The sequence below is a fragment of the Octopus sinensis genome, linkage group LG5 (genome assembly GCF_006345805.1).
Source record: "Octopus sinensis linkage group LG5, ASM634580v1, whole genome shotgun sequence".
In the NCBI taxonomy this organism is placed as follows: Eukaryota; Metazoa; Mollusca; class Cephalopoda; order Octopoda; family Octopodidae; genus Octopus; species Octopus sinensis.
In genome coordinates, this window is record NC_043001.1 from 18,199,635 (window position 1) to 18,221,741 (window position 22,107).

Genomic DNA, 22,107 nt, shown 5'->3' on the forward strand with positions numbered 1-22,107 from the left:
ATCTCACCTATATATGACAGGTGTATGAATGCATTGAAACAATTGTAGTGATTTTAAATTCCATTGTTAATTTCATTTTCTTTGATTTGTCCATATATATATATAAAATACAAAATGGGACAAGAACGCAAAACATCCGGACAACTAGGTGATACAAAAAGGGACAACAAAACATCCAGATAGACGATACAAAAAAAACAAGGACAGGTCATTCGAAGTTTTCTATCTTCAGTCAAGAACCAGATTATCCTCGCAATTTCGGCTGATTATTCTTGAGATTGCTCTAATCTGGACTTGTTTACTTGGTATCGTCTATCTGGATGTTTTGTTGTCCCTTTTTGTATCACCTAGTTGCCCAGATATTTTGCGTTCTTGTCCCATTTTGTATTTTATATATATATAGCGCAGGAGTGGCTGTGTGGTAAGTAGCTTGCTTACCAACCACATGGCTCCAGGTTCAGTCCCACTGTGTGTCACCTCGAGCAAATGTCTTCTACTGTAGCCTCAGGCAGACCAAAGCCTTGTGAGTGGATTTGGTAGACGGAAACTGAAAGAAGCTCGTCGTGTGGGTGTGTGTGCTTGTGTTTGTACCCCTACCATCAGTTGACAACTGATGCTGGTTTGGCAAAAGAGACCAATAGAATAAGTACTAGGCTTACAAAGAATAAGTCCTGGTGCTCCAGCATGGCTGCAGTCAAATGACTGGAACAGGTAAAAGAATAAAAGAGTATATATGGACAAATCCAAGAAAATAGAATTATATATATATATATATATATATATACATAAATTTATATAAATAAGGATAAGATCGCTAATTTAAAAATAAAATAACGATTTTATCAAGTGGTCAGCGTAGAAAAAATAACCTTCAATGGTAATAATTATTAAAATTTATAAATTAGGGTATCTACAAGATACCACCATGCTGAAAATAGCAGCCATGATCTGACTCTAAAAACTAGTAATTTTTTACTAATTTCATCTTGTCTCTTTGTTTTCTCTCCATGTTGATATATGGACAATTTAGGTGGTTTTAGAGTCAGATCATGGCTGCTATTTTCAGCATGGTGGTATCTCATAGATACCCTAATTTATAATTTTTATATATATATACATATAGATAAATAGATATATATGCAGAGAGAGAGAGAGCATATTTCTTTTCCAACTATACCTACTTAACCACAACTAGCTGTATTTTTGTTTACACATATCATCCAATGTTTTGGAAAGATTAACATTATTTTGCTACATCGGAAAACTACACAATTTCACTTTTTTTTCTTCAGAATCTGTAAAAATGATTAGTGATATCCTTAAACAAGGACTAGATTCTGTTGAGGGTGTAGACTGTTTTATACACTTCTGTTTCATTGGGAATGCTACCAGCTCTTGTTAAATTGAATATCTTTGGAATCTCCATATAGCTTTTCCTTTTTGATAAATACATGTTCCTATTTCATTCACAAATAGACCGAGGCTAACATTAACCCTTAACAACTCAATTTTTATGTGGAAAAAAGAAGAAATGTAGGTATAAAGAACCTTCTTATACTTTCTGAAAGGAAAAAGCATATGTTTGAACTTTTCTCAAAACTAAGGGTGTTGAGGTGTTGATGATATTTTTTGGTTTTTATTTCAGACCTCCGAACAAAATCAGACAGTTTTGGTAATAGTGGCAACAAAAGGAATAATTCCACTCCTCCTCCACCTCAGCTTGAACCTGAACGTCCACAACTTGAGTTGAACATGGATTCAAAGACTAAACCAGATCAAGTTCCAAAATTTGGTACAGTTGAGCCTCAGTTCTCAACGTTACCAAAAGCCTTTCAGACTTCAGGGAACACTCCAGGAAGTGAGTCTTTCTTACACAGTTCGTATATGACTACAAATTCAAACACGGGTTCCCAGGCACAAAACCCCAATAAATCCTTACAAATGAGACAAAGTGCTGCGTTTGGCAGCAAGCCCATTGTCACAAGCCCTGCATTCTTGCAGCACAGAACTACTTTCGGTTCTGGGAGCAGTCGCCGAAAAGCTCTAGAATTAGCACGCTCAGAGCAGAAAGCTCTGGAAGAGAAATCTAAAAAGGCTGTTGAGACACTGAAACCTGTTGAGCAGCCCAAGACTGATTTTCAGCAGAATTCGGACAGCAAGTCTGTGGCCAAATTTGACATCAGTTCAAGATCTGTTGAAGCTTCCAAATTTAAACCAATTGATTCAATGCAATTCAAACCTATGGAGAGCCCTAAGTTTAAGGGCATAGAAATTGCTAAATTCAAACCTATAGAGAGTGCTAAATTCAAACCAATGGACAGTAAGTTTAAACCTGTAGAAACGACCAAATCTGACAAAAAATCTTCTGACAGTGTTCTTGTTGAAAAGAAAAAACCTGAAACACCAAAATCTCAAAAGAAAGAATCAGAAAACACAAAATCACAGAAGTCTAAAGATTCTGATGGCAAATCAGGAACTGAAAGTAAGTATACTTAGAACAGTTTTGCTTTGTCTGATTGTATATGCAACGTCAAATTAAGAAATATTTGGGTCTGGGGTTTCTAGATTCTCATTGACCAACACCCAGTTGTCTGGCTTTAGAGTCATTTCATAAAAACTTAATTTTTTTATGTGACAATGCTTCAGTATAAACTATCCAAAATAGTATAAAATTTACGGAGATGTACTTGCATAGCGAGTGACTTTATCTGAGATCATGTGCTGGAACGAAAACAATTGCAGCGTGGAAGGTGTTTATAAGCCATTTAAGAAACACACAAAAACCATTAGATTCCCTTCAACATTTAAATTTAATTTGTCAAAATATTTTTGTCGCTTTAAGACCGCGACCTGTTCCACTGACAAAACTTCATACAGCATCTCTTATAAAATTTCTTTATAGTAAAAGTAGATGGTGTAGTCCAAATTTACAAATGCATGAATTGTAGATTGATGGAATTAGTGAAGTAAAATAATTATACCAAATTGGATGGTATTTGTTCTAAGAACAAGTCAATATATACCAGTGCAGACTATATAATTATTGTTCCTATCCTGATTCCATGTTTTTCACTGTGTGTAAACTTGTGTGTTAAATCCTGTTTGTATATGAGCCATTTGTTAGGTGTGTGTATGTGTGTTGTGTATCTTAGGACGGTGAAGCCCTTAACCAGCTGGGTAATAGCAACACTTGTGTAATGTATTGAGGACAAGTCAGGGGGGTTGAACACATCCCTCTCCAAGCAGTTCCCTCAAGCTATGGAATCAACCATCAATTTTGCACACAGAATGGAGTTTCTCTATGGACAGTCATTCTGCTAGTAATAACAACCAAATCTTCTTCAACTCACATCCCATGCTCTTTGAGAAGTGGTAGGGCACCTCAGATATGTAGTCCTACTCACCTTTAAAATGACAGGATGGCCACAATGGAATGCATTTGATCATTGTTCTGCTTGATTACAGCTAATCTGGGGACTAAGCAATAACAACAGCAATCCTGCCTTACAGCAGGATGTTTTTTTATTTCTTTGTTGTACTTTCTTACAATTGAGAAGATCGGTCAAGCCAAGTGAGACCGTAGTCATGGCCGATGCCAGTGTTTCATAACTGGCACCTGGGCCAGTGGCACATCCAAAACACCCACTGCACTCTTGGAGTGGTTGGCGTTTGGAAGGGCATCCCGCTGTAGAAACCATGGCAAATCAGATTGAAACCTGGTGCAGCTCCCCATCTTGTCAATTTTCAGTCAAACTGTCCAACCCATGCCAGCATGGAAAGCAGACGTTAAATGACGATGATGATGATGATGATTATCCATGACCTGGACATTGCCAGCAGCCTTCTCCTTGGCTGTGTGGTTAAGAAGTCTGCTTCTAGCCATGTGGTCTTGGGGTCAGTCTCACAGCATTCTGTGCAAGTGCTTTCTACTATAATGTTGGCTGACCAATGCCTCGTGAGCTGATTTGATACATGAAAACTGGGTTATTGGAGAAGACACTTGCCCAAGGGTCCACACGTTGGGACTGAACCCGAAACTACTTAGTTGCAAAGTAGACTTCTTAACCACAGAGCTGTGCATGCTTCTAGTATCATCATCATCATCATCATCATCATCATCGTTTAACGTCCGTTTTCCATGCTAGCATGGGTTGGACGGTTCAACTGGGGTCTGAGAAAGCAAAAGGCATGCTCCAGGCCCAGTCTGATCTGGCAGTGTTTCTACAGCTGGATATGCCCTTCCTAACGCCAACCACTCCGAGAGTGTAGTGGGTGCTTTTTATGTGCCACCTGCACAGGTGCCAGGCGAGGCTGGCAAAACAGCCACGATCAGGTGGTGCTTTTTACATGCCACCAGCACGGGGGGGCCAGACGAGGCTGGCAACGGCCATTTGTGCAAATTAATTACCTTAGTGATTGTTTTTTAATGACACTTGGATTGCTTTTGGAATGAGAGAATGTGATGGAGGTTGACTGTTTGGAGGGACATCATCAGGGTTAAGTGTGTGTGTGTGTGTTTTGATGGTGTGTTCGGATGTATGTTGAAGGACACTAACCACTACTCTTGTGATTGGGGTAAGGTAAAGGGACACACGTGTACTGGGGTGGAGGGATGTAATGACACAAAAGTAAGGGTTTGGTGAGGAAGGGTTAGATCAGTCTCCAAGTGGAATTCTTTAAGGTGGAACAAGATTGTTTTTAGGTCCAGTGAGCCCCCTCAAAATACAGGTTGGCTCTGAAAGGTATTGTTTGGGGGGGGGCAGGGTGGTGGAGTGCTTGTCATGTTTCTAGGCCCCAAGCTGATGTACCTGCTGAGCCACCCCTCTCACTATTATAAACCATTAGTGAGGTAAAGCATTCATTGTGATTATGAGAAAAGTGAATGCTTGATATGGAAGCAAAGAAATGGTTAGATATTCACCAGAATATATATATATATATGTGTGTGAATATGTTTGTGTTTCTGTGTTTGTCCCCCCTCCCCCAACATTGCTTGACAACCGATGCTGGTGTGTTTATGTCCCCGTAACTTAGAAGTTCGGCAAAAGACACCAATAGAATAAGTACTAGGCTCGCAAAGAATAAGTCCTGGGGTCGATTTGCTCGACTAAAGGCGGTGCTCCAGCATGGCCGCAGTCAAATGACTGAAACAAGTAAAAGAGAGAATGGTAAAGAGGTATACAAACACACTTGAAAACTTATGCACCAGTTTATGCTGCTGCGGTTGCTGCATGCCTTGTAATTCTAGCTGCACATGTGACTGCACACTTGTTGCCTGTAGTTATTTCTATCCTTGCTGCATGCCGGCAGTCTAAAACAAGCATCATTTGTAGGTAGATGCACAATTGCCTGTTGCTGGTTGTTTACATTTAGCTGCACATTTTGGTGTAAATTTGCCTGAAGTTGTATCTTACATCAATCTGAGTCTGTTGCAACATCTTTGCTTGTTGCAGCTTGTTTAGTGCTGCTCACTGTTGATGTGCATATGTATCTATATATATAAAGATGAAGTTGTCTGTGTGTGGCAGGTTTGGTAGCCTTCAACTAATGCTATCTCTCCTCCGAGACCCTGCAGGACAAGTTGACCAAAATTGAGAGTATGATAGAAGAAGGCTTACTCTTCCTTCCGTAGAAGATAAAATTCAAATCAGACCATGTTAACACCAAAAATTATTTACATAAAAAAGGTGCTTTTTTTTTCTATGAAAATCCCTATTTTTTAACGATTTTTTTACTGCTGTGTCGCCATTTTATGGTGTATTTCAACCAGAAAAATGTTCACTTAAAGAGAACAACAAGCTACATAATGCAAAATTTTTTACTTTTCAAAAATTCCAATTTTAAAGGGTCGAAACAAACCCGAGCAACGCCAGGCGATACTGCTAGTATATTTATATATGTTTATGTCTAGTTTCACTATTCAATGTATATCCGTGTTTAGCTCTTTGCTTTCCTATAGCTACACATGTTGATGTATATCGTGTTCATTGTTCACACCTCCTGTCACCTTTAGATACACACCTGCCTGTTAATTTAGTTTAATGCCAAGAGATGATACATGCAGCTACAAAATATAAATAAGAAAATAATTCATTAACAATTTAGTTTATGTTGTTTCTCCCCCTTTTCTGTTTTTAACTGTGAAATGTTAAAATGATAAGAAAACTGCTGGTAGTCTGTGTATTGATAGGAGACAGTTCAAAGTGTGTGTTTCTTGGTGTATAAAGAAGAGAAAATATATTCATTGCTATCACATTCATTGAGACAAATGAATATTTATGTATATACACACACACATACATCATCATTGTTTAACATCCGCTTTCCATGCTGGCATGGGTTGGATGGTTTGACTGAGGACTGGCAAACCAGAAGGCTGTACCAGGCTCCAATCTGAGCTGGCAGAGTTTCTACAGCTGGATGCCCTTCCTAATGCCAACCACTCTGAGAGTGTAGTGGGTGCTTTTACATCCCACCAGCATGGTGGGGAGGGCAGTCAGGCAGCACTGACATCGACCACACTCGAATGGTGGTTTTTACCTGCCACCGGCACTGGCATCAGCCACGTTCAAATGGTGCTTTTTACATGCCAGCAGTACTGGCATCGTCCATGCTTGAATGGTGATTTTTACCTACCCCCCGACACGTGTGTTATGTATGATCGTGTTGATGTAAAATGAGGATTTAATTTAACATTTCATACAGAGGTATAAAAAAAGAAATTTATTTGAATGAATCTTTACACAGACAGTATTAAGTAGAAAGGCAAAGCACAGCTGAGTGGGGGATGTTACAGATGTAGTTTGAGGAAAGTTAAAAAAAGATGCTGAAAAATTTGTTAAAGCCGGCAGTTTGTTCCATACTTCAGCAACTCTTAGCGTGAAAAAATGTTTCCGAAAGTCATGGGGGCTGTGCTGTTTTCTGACTTTGTAACCATGCCCATGGGTGTTAGATAGGTGGAGTTTGAAAAGGTGCTCAGAGTTATTATTTGTAAGATGGTTAATAATTTTATGGGTGTCTACCAAGTCAGCTGCCAGATGTTAGAGTTTCAATGTATCTATGCCCAGGGAAGTAAGGCATTCAGAATATGCCTGATGGAGGGTATTCTCTTGGTTGCACGTTGCTGAACAGTTTCCAGATGATTAATATCCTGGGCAAGATAGGGGTTCCAGACCGGTGATGCAAATTCCAGGTGAGGCCACACCATAGCTATATAAAGCCTCAGATAGATAGCCGGAGAGCAGCTCACAAAGGACTTGGTAATAAGTACTTCTGTAATAAGTACAGTCTGTGAAAATGTGATTAAGAACTCAATCGGGGCTAATGAATGTGTGGTAGACCTTATATTAATATATGTTTGAAGATGTTGACATTGTTGTTCTAAAAACTTATGAACGCTCTTGTTAGATTGCAGATAAACCATGGTGAGTATCACAAAACTTGCTACCCTCCTGCCTACTTTTCATGCAACCACTTTGCTCTTTTAATTATTCAGGTTTCATAGAACTAAATTTGCTCACTTGTTCACACATACTCACACACACACACACACACACACACACACCCATATATATATATTAGAAGGTTTGGAGATGATGTACAGGTATTATATATTAGAAGAAATGAGGTACCCAGAAATCTGGATGGTTTTATATTTACAGATATTTATTAATATGTTGCATATTTTTATAAACCATATATCATATATTAGCGCTTTCGTCCACTCTAGTGGAGTTTTCAATTTGAAACGTTTATGAAAGAAACTGGGCTATTTCTTGCAACAAATACATCTGAATCAAAATTTCTTTACAGACCCTTAAATTTCAAATTGAAAACTCCACTAGAGTGGACGAAAGCGCTAATATATGATATATGATTTATAAAAACATGTAACATACTTATAAATATCTGTAAATATAAAACCATCCAGATTTCTGAGTACCTCATTTCTTCTAATATATATATATATATACACACACACACATGTCTCCATCTATACATCGCTTCATGCACTCACTCACACCAAATGTACCCTATCTACTATACACAAAATAACCCTACTCTCCTACATGTGCAAAATGATCTTATTGTCATACACATAATACACATACTCCCTCTTTCTTTCTCTGTCTCACACACACATACATCTTACTCGCAAGCCAGCAAGAAAGACTCCTAGCAGCTAAACCTATCGTAAATTATGCACAAACATCTTGAAGGGCAGGACACATCAGATAATGTAGTCCCTATACACACTTAAAATGAGATGGAGGGGTGGTTGTAGCTGGATCACTTTTCCTTATACATTCGTTTGATCAGGTTTCACTTTGGACTAAATAAAACACTCACTCCCTCTCACATACATACTTGCTTCTCTCTCTCCCTCACACACACTCACTCACTCAAAATGCTACACTGTCATACACAAGCATACATCCCTCTTGTCTGAAAATCCCATCTCAACAGAGACAGCCTCAAACATCCACATTTTAAATACTCGGGTATTACTAATATTGCTTTCAATTAAAACAACAAATAGTTATAAATCACTAGTAGCTAATCAAAGAGCTTGTGATAATCTCACTTCCTTGTAGTAAGCATTTCCCTTCACCTAATACTGGCTTTTTTTCTAGTTCCCCGATGTTTCTGCTTAAGCCATTCTTCAACAACCATGTTTTTTTTTGTTTTTATTTTGGTTTGTTTGGGGTTTTTTTTATTTCCACTAGACTTACTTTTGGTTGAAGGGATCATTGATTAGTCACTAATTAGTAATTGGTTAGACTATTGGTTCTCAACAGTAGTGTATTGATTTCTTAACTATCCACAAGGGGCTAAACACAGAGGGGACAAACAAGGACAGACAAACGGATTAAGTCGATTACATCGACCCCAGTACGCAACTGGTACTTAATTTGTCAACCCCGAAAAGATGAAAGGCAAAGTCGACCTCGGCGGAATTTGAACTCGGAACGTAACGACAGACGAAATACGGCTACGCATTTCGCCCGGCGTGCTAACGTTTCTGCCAGCTCGCCGCCTTATCAACAGTAGTGTATTAAGGGTCTGTAAAGAAATTTTGATTCAGATGTATTTGTGGCAGGAAATAACCCAGTTTCTTTCACAAACGTTTTATATAGTTCCACCTAGACAAGTTAATGCGTGAACAGCAAAATGGGAATTTTGAAAGAGGCATCTATGAAACTAGTTTTTAAATATAGAATGCCTATGAGGGTCCAGCAAAATAAAATAATTATCAAAGGGGTCCATAAATAAATTTAAAAAATGGTTGAGAACCACTGTGTTAGATTAAACGAATAGCCGATTGTCATCATCATCATCATCATTTAGCGTCCGTTTTCCATGCTAGCATGGGTTGGACGGTTCAACTGGGGTCTGTGAAGCCAGAAGGCTGCGCCAGGCCCAGTCTGATCTGGCAGTGTTTCTACGGCTGGATGCCCTTCCTAACGCCAACCTCTCTGCGAGTGTAGTGGGTGCTTTTTACGTGCCACCTGCACAGGTGCCAGACGGAGCTGGCAAACGGCCACGAACAGATCGTGCTTTTACCTGCCACTGGCACGGGGTCCAGGCAGGGCTGGCAACGGACACGAACGGATGGTGCTTTTACGTGCCACCGGCACGAAGGCCAGTCGGGGCAGCGCTGGCAACGGCCACAATCGGATGGTTTGCTTAAACCACAGCTGCAATTTCCATTGATGTTGATCGACTTCGATTTTGGTTCTGCTCTCTGATATCTGATTTGATTTGGTTTGATTGTGTATGTGTATTTCAAACCTGGGTTGGATGGTTCTACAAATTTTGATTTTTGCATAACCATTTAGATTATACAGGACAAATGGCTGGATCTGTAGAATTTCAGACAGAATAACTTGTGGTATTTCTCAGTTCAAATCCCATCATCCAGGTTCAGTTTCCTTTTAATCCTTTTAGTCAATAAAATAAGTACTGAAGGTCAATGAACTCAACTACAAGTTAGAAGCTGGTGCTCCTGTGTGGCCACAGTCCAGAGACTGGAAATGATTTTTTAAAAATACTGTTCATAGCACTATCATAGGTGGATTATCCATATTTTCAGTGGGAATAGGCTACCTTGGATAGTCCAATCTACAGTACAATAAGGACAGATGTGCTAAACACAGACAATTATGGTTGAGCCTGTAGAGATGTTTGAAATCATAGAGTTCCAAAGGAAGGATTAAGAGCCAGGAGACAAGAAAAGCCCTTTGTAATATTTGTTGAATGTCAACATCATCAGGAGTTAGATAATTCATACATTGTTGCAAGAATTGTTTAATATACCAAAAAAATCTTAACTTTTCCTCCTATCATTGTTTTTTAAATGAGAACCACTTGTAATTTCAGAATTGTGTTCTCACAACCAAATTGGAGCGGCTGTGGCTTGGATGCCAATCGAACCCTCTAGAATTTTCCATTAGCTTCTTTCGTGTCTTGAGTCTGCTTCGTTAAAGCTAATCATCATCATCATCGTTTAACGTCCGCTTTCCATGCTAGCATGAGTTGGACGATTTGACTGAGGGCTGGCGAACCAGATGGCTGCACCAAGCTCCAGTTTTGATCTGGCAGAGTTTCTACAGCTGGATGCCCTTCCTAATGCCAACCACTCCGAGAGTGTAGTGGGTGCTTTTACGTGCCACCGGCATGGGAACCAGTCGGGCGGTACTGGCAATGACCTCGGTCGAATCTTTTTACACATGCCACCAGCACAGGTGCCAGTAAGGTGATGCTGGTAACAATCACGCTCGAATGGTGCCCTTTTACATTCCACCGGCACGGAAGCCAAAAGCTATTTAACAACAACAATAGCAACAGAAATGATATCCTTATCATTTTTATATTTAATGTCTGTATAATGGAATCCAAGATTCATGATATCTGCAGCGTGTCTCCTTCTCCCATTACAATTATTTTCTGTAGTCTTAGGATCTGGAACTCAAAGAAGAAGCTTACAAGCAGATGCAATTCAATGGTTGTTTATTTTAGTTCTCATTTGTGTGGCTCGTTCCCGGTGACAGCTCATGGTTCATTGTTCTGTTTTTGATTTGACGGTCATTCAGAATGCTCACAGCAGCCATATTCCTACCGCTCTATGTCACGCTGGTGAGACCCATATTGGAGTACGGGATTCAAGCCTCTTCTCCTTATCTCCTTAAAGACATACATCATCTCGAAAGAGTCCAGAAGCTGGCAACCCGCATGGTTCTTGGTCTCAAGCATTTGTCTTATGAAGAAAGGCTGAAGACGCTCGACCTTTATTCTCTCGAAAAACGACAACCGGTGAAGTTAGAGCAGGATAAGAATCTGCTGTGAGATGCCAGCTGGCAGTGTTTCTCAGCGCAAGTGAGAAAGAGAAGAGAGACTGAATGCCTTAATACGCCTGCTTAAATAGTCATTGGCGACGAGATCTTGCTCTTATCTCAGACATGGCTATGGCTGCCAGCGAGATCTTGTACAAAATGGTACTGGCTTCTTGTGTCACGCTACACCTGTTTTGTACACCTATATGAATTATGTCGGTGTATTTCTGTTACGGCTATCAACGTATGAATTCCATATAAATGGGTTAGAATTGAAGATGAACAGAGCAATATTCAACCGAAAGAATCAATAGGCGTAGGAGTGGCTGTGTGGTAAGTAGCTTGCTTGCAAACTACATGGTTCCGGGTTCAGTCCCACTGCGTGGCACCTTGGGCAAGTGTCTTCTACTATAGCCTCGGGCCGACCAAAGCCTTGTGAGTGAATTTGGTAGACGAAAACTGAAAGAAGCCCATCATATATGTGTGTGTGTGTGTGTGTGTGTTTGTCCCCCCAACATTGCTTGACAACCGGTGCTGGTGTGTTTACGTCCCCGTAATTTAGCAGTTCAGCAAAAGAGACCGATAGAATAAGTACTAGGCTTACAAAGAATAAGTCCTGGGGTCGATGTGTTCAACTAAAGGCAGTGCTCCAGCATGGCCACAGTCAAATGACTGAAACAAATAAAAGAGAAAGAGAGAGAGTAAAGCTGTGTGGTAAGAGGTTTGCTTCCGAACCACATGGTTCCAGGTTCAGTCCCACTGCATTGCATCTTACCAAAGTGTTGTGAGTGGATTTGGTAAGCAGAAACTGAAAGAGGCCCACCGGGCAAGCGCACGTGTGTGTGTGTTATGATTTTGCTTAGACATGGTGATACTAATAACCAGTTGTTAGTACTCTATATACATGTGCTTTAGAATAAAGCATTAAGTACAATTCATGACGGCACATGGCTCAGTGGTTAGAACATCAGGCTCGCAATCATGAGGTAGTGAGTTTGATTCCCAGACCAGGCTGTGTATTGTGTTCTTGAGCAAGACGCTTTATTTCACGTTGCTCCAGTTTACTCAGCCGTAGAAATGAGTTGCATACACACACACTTCCAGAGTTTGGACAAAATAATGGAAACACCTTAAAATTTCAAACAAATTTATTTTAATATTGGGTAGGACCGCCTTGAATTCTATGAGGTGTTGGCCTTTGCCTTTCCCTGGGATAATATTTGTGTCATGGATAGGAGAGGCTGGTATGCATGGGCACCTGCCAGTCTTCCATAAACAATCTTGCCCAGACTTGTGCCTCAGAGGGTAACTTTGTAAGTGCAATCCCATGGTCATTCATGACCGATGCAGGTCTTTACTCCTTACAGATCATAATATTGATTATTGAGTGACAAGGAACCGGAATTAGGGAGGGAGAGAGAGAGATATAGTCTTATTTTGTAAGAGTCTTTTAATGCTTATAAATACTCACACTGATTGCTGTTTTTGTTGTTACTTAGAGTTCCAAAAATTTTCAGTACAAAGATGGACATAGCTGTGTAGTTAAGAAGTTTGTTTCATGATCAGACTGTTCTAGGTTCAATCCCTCAACATAGCACCTTGAGGAAGTGTCTTCCACTGTCGCCTGAGCCAACCGAAGGCTTGTCGAGTGGGTTCAGAAGACAGAAACTGAAAGAAGCCTGTTTTTTGTGTGTGTTTGTGTCTCTTTATCTTGGCATTTTACTCTAAGTATAAATGAATGATGTACTTGCTAATATGCAATCTGCTGTAAAAACATGTCCGGCCATCATACTGTTATTGTTTGAAAGTGTATATAGAAAATACTACCTTGCTTGAAGATAGGTGAATGTTGGTGACAGGGAAAGCATCAGGTCAGAGAAAATTTACTTCAGTGAATTTCACCCAATACATGCAAGCATAGAAAAGCCGATGTTATGATATTGTCACCATGGATACCAATTTTTCTGGTGACCTTCATGAACTGTTTAAATTTTGGGGATTATGGCTAAAACCAAAGTGACCATGTTGTAGGGTTTGATACAACAATATTAGTTTCTTCTCATGGTTTCGGATTGAAATTCTTACTAAACGTGTGTGTGTGTGTCCACCGTTTCTCAGCTGGGGTTCCCCAGAACTCTAGGGTCCTGCAAAAGGTTCCTAGGGGTTCTACGAGAAAGACTGAGATAAGCTAATGCTAATTTCATGATCATAATATTACTGTACATGCACAACATATTATTGGTTATTGTAATATTGTTATATAGGCATCATCCTATCTAACCTATTATGTTATCAAAAAAATATAACTATATATATATATAATATATATATATATATATAATATATATATATATATATATATATATATAATATATATATATATATTCACATGGTAAATATCATATCATCATCATCATCATCATCATCGTTTAACGTCCGTTTTCCGTGCTAACATGGGTTGGACGGTTCAACTGGGGATCTGGGAAGCCATAAGGCTGCACCAGGCTCCAGTCTGATCTGGCAGTGTTTCTACAGCTGGATGCCCTTCCTAACGCCAACCTCTCCGTGAGTGTAGTGGGTGCTTTTTACGTGCCACCTGCACAGGTACCAGGCAAGTCTGGCAACGGCCACGGTCGGATTGGTGCATTTTACGTGCCACCGGCACGATATATATATATATATATGATAGTTTATATCTATATATATATGCAGAAGTACAAATAAAGGTTACAAACCTCATTAAGGGATAGCAAAACCCTATGAATGCACTGGTTAGTTACCTATACAAAGAATGTTGAACATTACAGTTAATACTCAACTGCAAGGTAACTATATAAACCATGGTTTATATATATTCATTTATTCTTTTCTTATATATATATATGTATGTATATGTATATATATATATATATATATATATATATGTGTGTGTGTGTGTGTGTGTGTGTATGTATGTATAAGGTATTTACCATGTGAACTACGATGAAAAAAATACGAGAAAGATATGGTATATAATTTTTTTTTTGTCCAAGAGTTCCTTGAGACATGTAATTTATTTAAGGGTTACGCAAGGGTAAAAAGGTTGAGAAACACTGGTGTGTGTGTGTGTGGCAAAGAACAAAACAAATTCAAAATAACGGCAAAGGTGGTGAGCTGGCAGAAACGTTAGCACGCCGGACGAAATGCTTAGCGGTATTTCATCTGCCGTTACGTTCTGAGTTCAAATTCCGCCGAGGTCAACTTTACTTTTCATACTTTCAGGGTCGATAAATTAAGGACCAGTTACGCACTGGGGTCGATGTAATCAATTTAATCTCTTTGCCTGTCCTTGTTTGCCCCCTCTATGTTTAGCCCCTTGTGGGCAATAAGGAAATAAAATGAGTTAAGTTTCCAGTGAAAACTAATAGTTTGATGCTCAGAGTAAAAGAAAGAATTAATTGTTATGACATTTTGGACATTGCCCTTCTTTGGATAGACTGGAAAGAGAAGAGTAAAGACGGAGAGAAACTGGAAAAAGAAAGGAAATTATCATTGTAGTAAAACAAAATTAAAAAGTGCAATTCGAGCAAAACAAAAGCCATGCAAAAGTTGGTCTACATGTTTCCCAACCACATGATTTCAGGTTCAGAACCACTGCGTGGCACCATTGGGCAAGCAGCTTCTACTATAGCCCCAGGCTGGTGAGTGGATTTGGTCGGTGGAAACTGTTTGAAAGCCCATTGTATCATCATCATCATCGTCTTCATTTTAACATGCTTTTTTGCATGTGTGTTTTATTGTCTCCTTGCCCTGACAACACGTGACAGCTGTAAATGAATGACATTGTGATGCAAGTGGTACTGCGTGGCATCTTGGGCAAGTGTCTTCTACTATAGCCTCGGGCCGACCAAAGCCTTGTGAGTGGATTTGGTAGACGGAAACTGAAAAAAGCCTGTCGTGTATATGTTTCTGTATCTGAGTTTGTCCCCCCCCCCCCAAACATCACTTGACAACCGATGCTGGTGTGTTTACATCCCCATAACTTAACGGTTCGGCAAAAGAGACCAGTAGAATAAGTACTAGGCAAGTCCTGGAGTCGATTTGCTCAACTAAAGGCAGTGCTCCAGCATGGCCACAGTCAAATGACTGAAGCAAGTAAAAGAGTCAAAGAGTACTCTTTGTTTCCAGTCTTCCGTGGAAACCTGTCTGATCATGGGGAGACGTTAGCATGCTTGGAAACCAGTGAGGGTTGTCTGCAGGAAGGGCATCTAACCCCAAGAAGATCTTGCCTCAACAAATTCCATCCGACCTATGTGTGAGCATGGGAAAGTGGACATTAGAAAGACGATGATGATGACGATGATGATGATGATAATATACAAATAAATTGTAATAATAATTATTCTTTATATCATTTTTGTAACTACTTTGTAGATGCTGTGGTTCTTATTCAGTAAGTATAGCAACATGTATGCATTGTCAGCTTGGATTGAATAGTACCTTTAGGCAGCGAATTTAGTAGCAGCAGCAGCAGCAGTGGTGGTGGTGATGATGATAGTAGTGATAATAGTGGTGGTGGTGGTGGTTGGTGTTGTCTGTTGTTGTTGCATTGCTTGTCGGGGATGCAAACACTGATTCCTAGTTGTAACCCTTTACCTCTATGCCTGCTGGCTGATGGTGAAATTAATGCTTACTGCTTGTTACCCCCCCTGCTGTTGTGCATCTGCTAAATCAACCTCCACCCCCCACCCCGTCCCAACCTTATGTGCAGATGATATATTTTCGTTCCGACATTTGTGACTGTGAAAAGCTTATCACATATTCTTTTTTTTTTTTTGTGTTATAACGTAACAAGCACCATCCGATCGTGGCCGTTTGCCAGCCTCATCTGGCACCTGTGTCGGTGGCACATAAAAAACACCATCCGAGCGTGGCCGTCTGCCAGCCTCGTCTGGCACCTGTGTCGGTGGCACATAAAAAACACCATCCGAGCGTGGCCGTTTGTCAGCCTCGTCTGGCACCTGTGTCAGTGGCACATAAAATCACCCACTACACTCTCGGAGTGGTTGGCGTTAGGAAGGGCATCCAGCTGTAGAAACACTGCCAGATCTGACTGGACTGGTGCAGCTTTCGGGCTCCCCAGACCCCAGTTGAACCGTCCAACCCATGCTAGCATGGAAAGCGGACGTTAAATGATGATGATGATGATGATGATGATGAACATATACGACTTAGGGAAGCTCATCATATATTTTCGTTATAACATTTTGGAACTTTGAAAAGCTGGTCACATCTTTGTTATTAAATTTGTGGCTTTAAAAAGACAGCAAGCTGGCAGAAACGTTAGCATGCTGGGCAAAATGCTCAGTGGTATTTCGTTTGCCTTTCATCCTTTCGGGATCAATAAATTAAGGACCAGTTATGCACTTGGGTCGATATAATCGACTTAATCCATTTGTCTGTCCTTGTTTGACCTCTCTGTGTTTAGCCCCTTGTGGGTAGTAAATGAAAGTACTAGTGCAATCAGAATGGACATTTAATATTCTATCATTTCATTCATCATCATCATCATCGTTTAACGTCTGCTTTCCATGCTAGCATGGCTTTGGACGATTTGACTGAGGACTGTCGAACCAGATGGCTGCACCAGGCTCCAATTTTGATTTAGCAGAGTTTCTACAGTTTGATGCCCTTCCTAATGCCAACCACTCCAAGAGTGTAGTGGGTGCTTTTAAAGTGCCACCGGCACGAGGGCCAGTCAGGCGGTACTAGCAACGGTCACGGAAAATCGTGTTTTCTCTTTTTACGTGTCACCTGCACACCGGCACAAGTGCCAGTAAGGTGACGCTGGTAACAATCACATTTGAATGGTGCTTTTTACATGCCACCGGCACAGACGCTAGTTAGCTGCTCTGGCAACGATCACGCTCGGATGATGCTCTTAGTGCTCATAAGATTGTAAATAAAACGTGGAAATCATACAAAGTTGGAATTTCTTTGAGTAATATATATGTGTGCATGTTATTATTATTATTATTATTATTTTAGAAATACAGATATGTCATAAACAATTAATTCCCCGGCAAAAATGCACCCAAATAATCCAAACAGCAGCAGATTCTAAACAAATTTTAATGCTCAAGTTTTTTTTAACTTCCTGGCATTTTTTTTTATTCACCCTCAAAACACAGAGGAAGCATATATGGTCATCATCATCATTGTTCGACCGTGGTCGAGACAATGGAATTTACCATGCTACGCCAGACTTCACGGTCCATCATGGCATTACGGAGGTCCTGTTGCTGGATGCCTGTATCCCTGGAGATTACATCAGGGTAGGATAGTGTGCGCCCTCTGGTATCGCGAGCAGATGGCTTCCAGAGGAGAAGAGTAGAAGTTACCTGTTTTTCAGCTCTACAACAATGTCCAGCAAACTGGACTCTCCTACCTTTCACAAGAGATGACACAGGTGGTAGTTTCCCATATATTTGCATTTTGGTTGGATGGTGCTTCCACGAGAGATTTTGAGCTCTCATAAGGAGGCGAGTGTAGGTTCCATCCAACCGCCTCTCAAGCTTCTTTGATAACGTCCAGGTTTCTGAGCCATATAGTAGAATTGGTTCGACTGTGGCTTTGAAGATACATGGTACAATGGCCTGTAGCATGAGCTTGTTTGGAAATTACAGCTATATGGGGAATGTGTTAAGCCTAGCCATTTGTTAGAGAATACATCATTTGATTTATCTCAGTTGTGTATTGTTTATAAGGAGTAATAGTGTTGTGTTGTAGGTTTGTTTCTTTGAGATGTAAGTCTCTGTTTTTTAGTGCAATTTGTGTGTCTGTCTGTGTGTCTATCTATAGTTGTGAGAATTGTTACCATCTCCTCTTCTAACGTTACACATTCTATTGTTAGTCTAACTCCAGATCAGCCCTGATAAACAGGCTTGTTGATCAGAGGCATTCCAGCCTTGGCCATCCCTTTTATTCATTTAGTTTTGATTATTATTATTTTTTTTTTCTCATTCAGATAGAGTGTAACTAGGACTTCATTATCCAATATGTCAGTATGTTGTTCCTTTTATTTTATGGTTCTAGGGAGTGGTTTGAGAGAGATTTAGTTTCTATTTCATGCAGGTCGGTCAGAGTGCCATGTTGAGAAACCCTCATTGGTAGGTAGTACATTGTTGTGTGTCAGAGGGTCAAACAAAAAGTTAGTAACATAAGTAACAGTCATGATTGGAGGTTGATCTCACTCTCTCTCTCTCTTGCACAAACAGAACAGCAAATATTTCCATCAAAGTCAGCTCACCAAAGACTTAAATTCTGGTTCCTCTGATGAGTGTGAGCGATCTCATCCTGACTCTTGTCTTCTTTCGTGATAATCTATCATAGCTTCAGTTTCCCTATCAATATATATTTGTATATATAGGCGCAGGAGTGGCTGTGTGGTAAGTAGCTTGCTAACCAACCACATGGTTCCGGGTTCAGTCCCACTGCGTGGCATCTTGGGCAAGTGTCTTCTGCTATGGCCCCGGGCCGACCAATGCCTTGTGAGTGGATTTGGTAGACGGAAACTGAAAGAAGCCTGTCGTATATATATATATATATTTGTGTGTTTGTGTTTGTCCCCCTAGCATTGCTTGACAACCGATGCTGGTGTGTTTACGTCCCCGTCACTTAGCGACTCGGCAAAAGAGACCGATAGAATAAGTACTGGGCTTACAAAAAGAATAAGTCCCGGGGTCGATTTGCTCGACTAAAGGCGGTGCTCCAGCATGGCCACAGTCAAATGACTGAAAAGAGTAAAAGAGTATGTCATGGTCTTGATAAATACACATCACATAATCAGGGAGAATACATTTTGCCTCTCTGCATTCATCAGTATCTTCATTTAACCCTTTAACATTTAAACCATCCATATCAAGCCAAAATATTCTCCCTTTGTCTTTGTTGTATTAAACTGGTCAGATCTGGCCTCTCACACCTATCCTACAATGCCATTCTAACAATATACAACCACATCATCGAAACCTCAAAGCTACAAGATAACGCATGTGTAATTCAAAACAACGAATAAATAAGCATTACATTTGACAAAGTAATCTGAATGTTAAGAAGGCGCAATGGCCCAGTGTTTAGGGCAGCGGACTCGCGGTCGGAGGATCGCGGTTTCAATTCCCAGACCGGGCGTTGTGAGTGTTTATTGAGTGAAAACACCTAAAAGCTCCATGAGGCTCCGGCAGGGGGTGGTGGCGACCCCTGTTGTACTCTTTCGCCCCAACTTTCTCTCACTCTCTCTTCCTGTTTCTTGAGTAACGCTGTGAAAGACTGGCATCCCATCCAGCTGGTTTGAGAGAGATTTAGCTTCTATTTCATGCAGGTCGGTCAGAGTGCCATATAGAGAAACCCTTATTGGTAGGTAGTACTTTGTTGTGTGTCAGAGGGTCAAAGAAAGAATTAGTAAAATAAGTAACAGTCATGATTGGAGGGAACACATATATCACAGAGACCTGGCCCATGAGCCTGGCTAGACTTGAAAAGTGTGCATAAATAAATAAAATCTGAATGCTAAAGGGTTAATGTCCACTTTTTCATGCTTGCATGGGTCACAACCCTCACCTGTTTCCAAACAAGGTAATATTTTTCTCGTGGCCTGACATGATTTTTTTTTTCACGGAACACTGGAAAACAAACCACTTTGCTCTGTATGACAGCAATGCTCTTTTACAAATCTCACGTAGCATCAAAACAAGGGTACACACACACACACACACACACACAACAGGCTCCTTTCAGTTTCCATCGAACAAATCCACTCACTTTTTGCCTTTTCATCTTTTCGGTGATCAATAAAATAAGTTCCAGGCACTTGCTCGAATCACATCAGTTGATTGTTTCATCCATCACACTCCTTTTCCAAGCACATAGTCTAGATTCAATGTGAGAACTCCTCATCATCATCATCATCATCATCGCCATCATCATCATCATTACCATCATCATCCTTATTTCTTTTCTTTAAATATAACTCTATTTTTGAAAGGTTCCTTGATATAATGCACCAATGTTCTCTAAATCCTGAATTTGAGATGACACCAAGTGCTAGTGCAGTGAGTAATGTTTAACTGATACTCACATTAACACCACCCCCCAACCTCTTTTATTCGTGTGTCAATCCCTTAATACTTGTGTCCCTTATTTTCCGTTTGCCACCAGCTAATTACTTCCCTTGTTCTTTACCCCTTACTTATCACTATTTCCATCCTTTCACACTCAGAGATATTATTCTGCATTTGCTCATATATTTCTTCTTTTGTTTTCTGAAAACTCAGCTTCGTACAAAAAAGGAACCCCTGTGCGGCCATCCAAACTGCTAGAAATAGCAGCCAAATCTCTTTCGTTTCACAGCTTCCGGTCTTCGAAAAGAAAGACTCACTGGATTTTGTAGTACTGGGGGTTGCACTATGCCAGAGAAAAGATGAGCTGAAAGCAAAGTCAACTTCGGCTGCATTTAAGCTCTGAATATGTAAAGCTGGCGAAAATGCTACAAAACTACAAAATACTTTGTAGCATTTTGCCCTCCATGTTAACAATTCTGCTAGCTCGTTGCCTTTGGATTTTGGCACAAGGCCAGCAGTTTTCAAGGGAAGAAGTTAGTTCATACCATCAACCTCCAACTGGTATTTTATTCTATTGAACCTGAAAAGATGAAAGGCAAAATTGACCTCTCTGGGATTTGAACTCACTGCATAAATAGATTTAACTATACTTGACTACATTTTGTCATCACTCATGTAAATTGTGCAAGGACCCAATCCTATTAATCATCATCATCATCATCATCGTTTAACGTTCGCTTTCCATGCTAGCATGGGTTGGACGATTTGACTGAAGTCTGGCGAACCAGATGGCTGCACCAGGCACCAATCTTGATCTGGCAGAGTTTCTACAGCTGGATGCCCTTCCTAACGCCAACCACTCCAAGAGTGTAGTGGGTGCTTTTATGTGCCACCGGCACGAGGGCCAGTCTGGTGGTACTGGCAACGGCCACGCTCAAAAATGGTGTTTTTTTTACGTTCCACCTGCACAGGAGTCAGGCCAGCAGCACTGGCAACGACCTCGCTCGAATGTTTTGTTCACGTGCCAGTAAGGTGACGCTGGTAACGATCATGCTCAAATGGTGCTTTTTACGTGCCCACTGGCACGGAAGCCAGACAGCTGCTCTGGCAACGATTACGCTCAGATGGTGCTCTCAGTGCTCCATTGGCACGGGTGCCAGTCATCGAATAATGATTCTAATTTCTCCAGAAGGGCACATTATATTGATCTCTTTGTTTGACTAGTACCTATATTCTATTGATCCAGAACTCATAAAAGGCAAGTTTGACTTTCACAGGATTTGAAACCAATACAGAAAGATAGAAAACTAGACGCTAACTCAAAGGCATTTTATCAATTCTCCCAGCTGCAGGCCTACATAACAATCCTTTTATTTGCCACAAGGGTTTGGGGGTAGAGTATAGTTGGTTAGATCAAAGCCAAAAACTACAAAGGGTTTTTTTTTTAATGCATTTCACAGCATAGCAGCCTGGGTGGGACAGGCTTTGCTGGAGTAATTGTCTTCAACAGTTGCTTGTCCGGCCTTCTTATTGCTAACTACTCAACCATAAGACATGGGTGAGACCTGACTGTGACCATAACTTATGTGTCCGCTCCCACTCCTGATGAGCAGGAGGTCTCTCCTCCAGTCATCTATAACACCTTGTGTTGTCCAGTTCACTTAAACCAATTAAAA

The 22,107-nt window shown here is 40.5% G+C and overlaps 1 protein-coding gene across 5 annotated transcripts in view; it reads left to right on the top strand.

Moving 5' to 3' along the window:
• Positions 1 to 22,107, top strand: part of LOC115211899 (probable serine/threonine-protein kinase ifkA) — a 119,031-nt gene that overhangs the window by 96,286 nt on the left and 638 nt on the right. For 2 of the 5 annotated variants that reach the window (XM_029780643.2, XM_036503188.1), the window contains exon 10: positions 1,646 to 2,482. In XM_029780643.2, coding sequence (XP_029636503.1) covers positions 1,646 to 2,482 — 837 coding nt within the window. Of the gene's footprint in view, positions 1 to 1,645; positions 2,483 to 7,407; positions 7,425 to 20,355; positions 20,423 to 22,107 lie in introns of those variants that run through there. The other 3 variants (XM_036503187.1, XR_003881696.2, XM_036503186.1) reach the window with 3 other exon arrangements.